This window comes from Nestor notabilis, unplaced genomic scaffold, assembly GCF_000696875.1.
Source record: "Nestor notabilis isolate BGI_N333 unplaced genomic scaffold, ASM69687v1 scaffold28345, whole genome shotgun sequence".
NCBI lineage: Eukaryota > Metazoa > Chordata > Aves > Psittaciformes > Psittacidae > Nestor > Nestor notabilis.
Window position 1 is genome coordinate 20,229 of NW_009929383.1, and position 3,214 is coordinate 23,442.

Below are 3,214 nucleotides of genomic sequence, written 5' to 3' on the forward strand. Positions count from 1 at the left end.
AAGGATGTGAAGTTTCAGCAAGACTCTGTCAACTGGACTGCGTTGAGGCACAGTGTCACACACACAGAACAGAAACTACTGCCTGCGCTGAAAGGTACTCAAGAATGGGTTGACCAGAGGCACCAGATTCCAAGATTTCAGCTAAGCATTGGCTACTGCCTTTATAGAAGTCACTTGTAAAAACAAAACTTCACCGTGGCAATTAATTATGGAATGATTGAGGGTTTAAAAAAAATTAAAAATAAACTTGCTCTGTAAAATAGGATTACGAGAAAGCAGTTTTAACTGACAACTGTAAACCTGATATTAAAATGTCAAGTGCCCTACACATTCTGTAAATACTTAAAGATGTTTCAAAGTTAGATATCCCCAAATGCCCATTTTAGGGCGGAAAAACGTACAGTGAGACTCCTTGTGTGTTAGTTCAACCTACATTTTTTTCACCTCATCGATAATTAAAAAACATGCCTATCAAAATAGAAAAAAAAGTGCAACACTTCAGACACAATTTTATACCTTAATTTGTATCCCAATCTGGCATTAAAATCGCCTGTCTCGGGCATATTGAGATTACATGACCCACAGAAATATCCTTCTGCTGGAACACTGCCCATGCAAGCAAATCATATATCAGCACACATTTTCTCTGCGTTCCAGATGCACTTTGCATTCTGTGCTTTCCCCTTTATCTAATGCTATGTTATATGTCTATGAGTAACAGTTGCCTGGTGTTTTCCACCATTAAGGCTGAAGGTCTCCTTGATTATCAACATTTATAATATTCGCCTGATTTACTCCATTTTCTATTTGTTTCTGATGTGATGCTGCTGTAACAAACAGATGGGAAGATTCCATTGTAGAATGGTGACTGACATCTGCTTTCACTAGAACTTCGTAATACAGGAGGTAAAACACCGGAGTTACTATGCCAATAATCAACATAATCACTACAGCTGTCCACCATCCTATACCCCAATCTGCTCCATAGTAAGGATCCTTGCATTTTTTAGCTTTACTATCAGTTTCGAAAGAGATCTGCTGGGCTGCTAAGGCGGAAACAACTTCATCAAGATTCTCTCTCTTCGTATCATTACACTTCACTATTTCCTCTATATCTCGATCCACTTCTTTTAAGAAGTTGCCAGCGGTCTCGTTAACAGGGAATTTATCAGGAGGTGCCATTTCCTGTGCTTCTAGGGAGCAGTGAGCAGGCCGAAGAACCGGTCTTCCTTTTGGAGAGACGTGCGCTTCGGTCAAGACGCTGAACTTCTTTACTGGAATTTTGATGGACCTCAGGGCAAAAAAATCTTGATCGTTGATAAGATTGTTAACTCTCTTGATATCTGCAACCTAAAAATAAAACCAACAGCTTAAATGTCAAAGCTCCACTGAACCAGAAATGTTTAAAGAGTACTGCTTCCTTGAGAAATACAATTTGTTCTGCCTTTTATTTTTAACCGATACCCATTCAAACAGTATGACGTGAGAAAAGGTCGAAGAACAAATATGAACGATGTTAAAGCAAGAAGGTATTTACAAGGTAACAAACCTCCTCACTTCATGTTAGAAGAATGAAAGTCACTTCACACATACATATTCACTTAACGTATGTTCATCTATCAGTGGCAAGTACCTCTGTGAAACACATGGGACTTTACCTCAGTGCTTTCGAGTGAAGTAAATTACTCTTAGCTCCTCATTAAATTGAAAACTTAGGAGTAAGGGATATTAAAACCTATGGGTGTCCAGTTCACCTAGCCACAGCTGCGGGTTGGACACTTTCTGCTTCTGGCAGTCTAAGGCAGAAACCATGCATAACTTAAAACTGGCATCTCCCCTTATGAAGTCAGCTCTCCGCTTTCCCTGCTCTTGCTCAGAACAAATCTCATTCTGCTCTCAGTAAGTTCAGCTTTTCAGTCTAAAGTGAATACTCTGCAAAGATTTAAGTGCCTTTGGGGAATTAGCACCTTGATTCTGAGACAGTAACTCCCTTAGCACGGAAGACCCAGCCACAAACCTCACCATGACAAAGTACATAAAGATTGGTAGTTTTCTGCAACACCAGGTAAGCACACAGGAGTTGTGCCCATGTTAAGCACAGTGCCTGAGTTCAGCTCCTTCCTGTCCTCACTGGGAGGACATCTACCTTAGGAGAAATTACAGACAGAAAACAAGATTGTCAAGAGACCCTTGCTGCTGCAATGGCTCCACTTAAAACAGAAATGCAGCCAGAAATATATTCGGGTGATCAGTGCCTGCTGCCTGCACTAACCTTGTAGCATGAGAAGTGTTTCAGTTCCTGTGCTGGTGTATTTAACCACACTGAGTAAACTGGGTGAGCACAAAATACTACCAAATGCAGGATTTACCTCAGTGATTACCAAATCCCGCACAAGTTACCCTTCCTGCCTAAAGCGCTGGACTGCTCTTCCACATTCTCCATGGATTTCCAAGAGTCTGACTCTTGTTATGATTTCTTTTTTACTTGAGGCCTGCTCTAGTGAGCCAGCTCAAAATAGCTACTTGTGCTGCATGTTCTGAAGCCAAGAACTGGTAGATGAAGCTAAGGTCCACCATGATTATTAAATAGTTATGCCAAGATTTTGGTATTTAAACTCACGACAGGAGGCCCCTAATTCTTTCTCTGCCTGAAGAACTAGATGACAGCAAGACTTCCGTAAATATGGATTTTGGATTTGACCTCTTGAAAACTGCACAGCTACCAGTCAGTACACCAACACGCACAGATGATGCCCTGTTAAAACCGGCTACACGCAAAGGCTAACATCAACCAACGCAGTAACCTCTGCCTTAATTACTACCACCCACCCAAAAGTACTGGGTGGGAAGGACACTCACCATACGATTTTCACAGAATCACAGAATGGTTTGTGTTGGGAAGTACCTTAAAACTCATCCACTTCCACCCCCCTGCCACAGGCAGGGACACCTTCCACTAGACCAGGTTGCTCCAAGTCCCTGTGTCCAGGGAGGGGCCAGCCACAGCTTCTCTGGGCACCCTGTGCCAGGGCCTCACCACCCTCACAGGGAAGAACTTCTGCCCAAGAGCTCATCTCAGTCTCCCTCTGTCAGGTTAAAGCCATTCCCCCTTGTCCTGTCCTTACAGGCCCTTGTCCAAAGCCCCTCTCCAAGTTTCCTGTAGCCCCTTTAGGCACTGGAGCTGCTCTGAGGTCTCCCCTTAAGGAGCCTTCTC

General features: G+C 42.8%; 1 protein-coding gene across 1 annotated transcript; it reads right to left on the reverse strand.

The window, feature by feature from the left end:
* Nucleotides 1-741: 741 nt before the first annotated feature.
* LYSMD3 (LysM, putative peptidoglycan-binding, domain containing 3) lies at nt 742-1,350 on the reverse strand (the record flags this gene model as incomplete). Its single annotated transcript, XM_010014947.1, has 1 exon — nt 742-1,350. A coding segment is annotated over one exon (609 nt), but the record flags the coding sequence as incomplete, so codon positions are not given.
* Nucleotides 1,351-3,214: the final 1,864 nt, after the last annotated feature.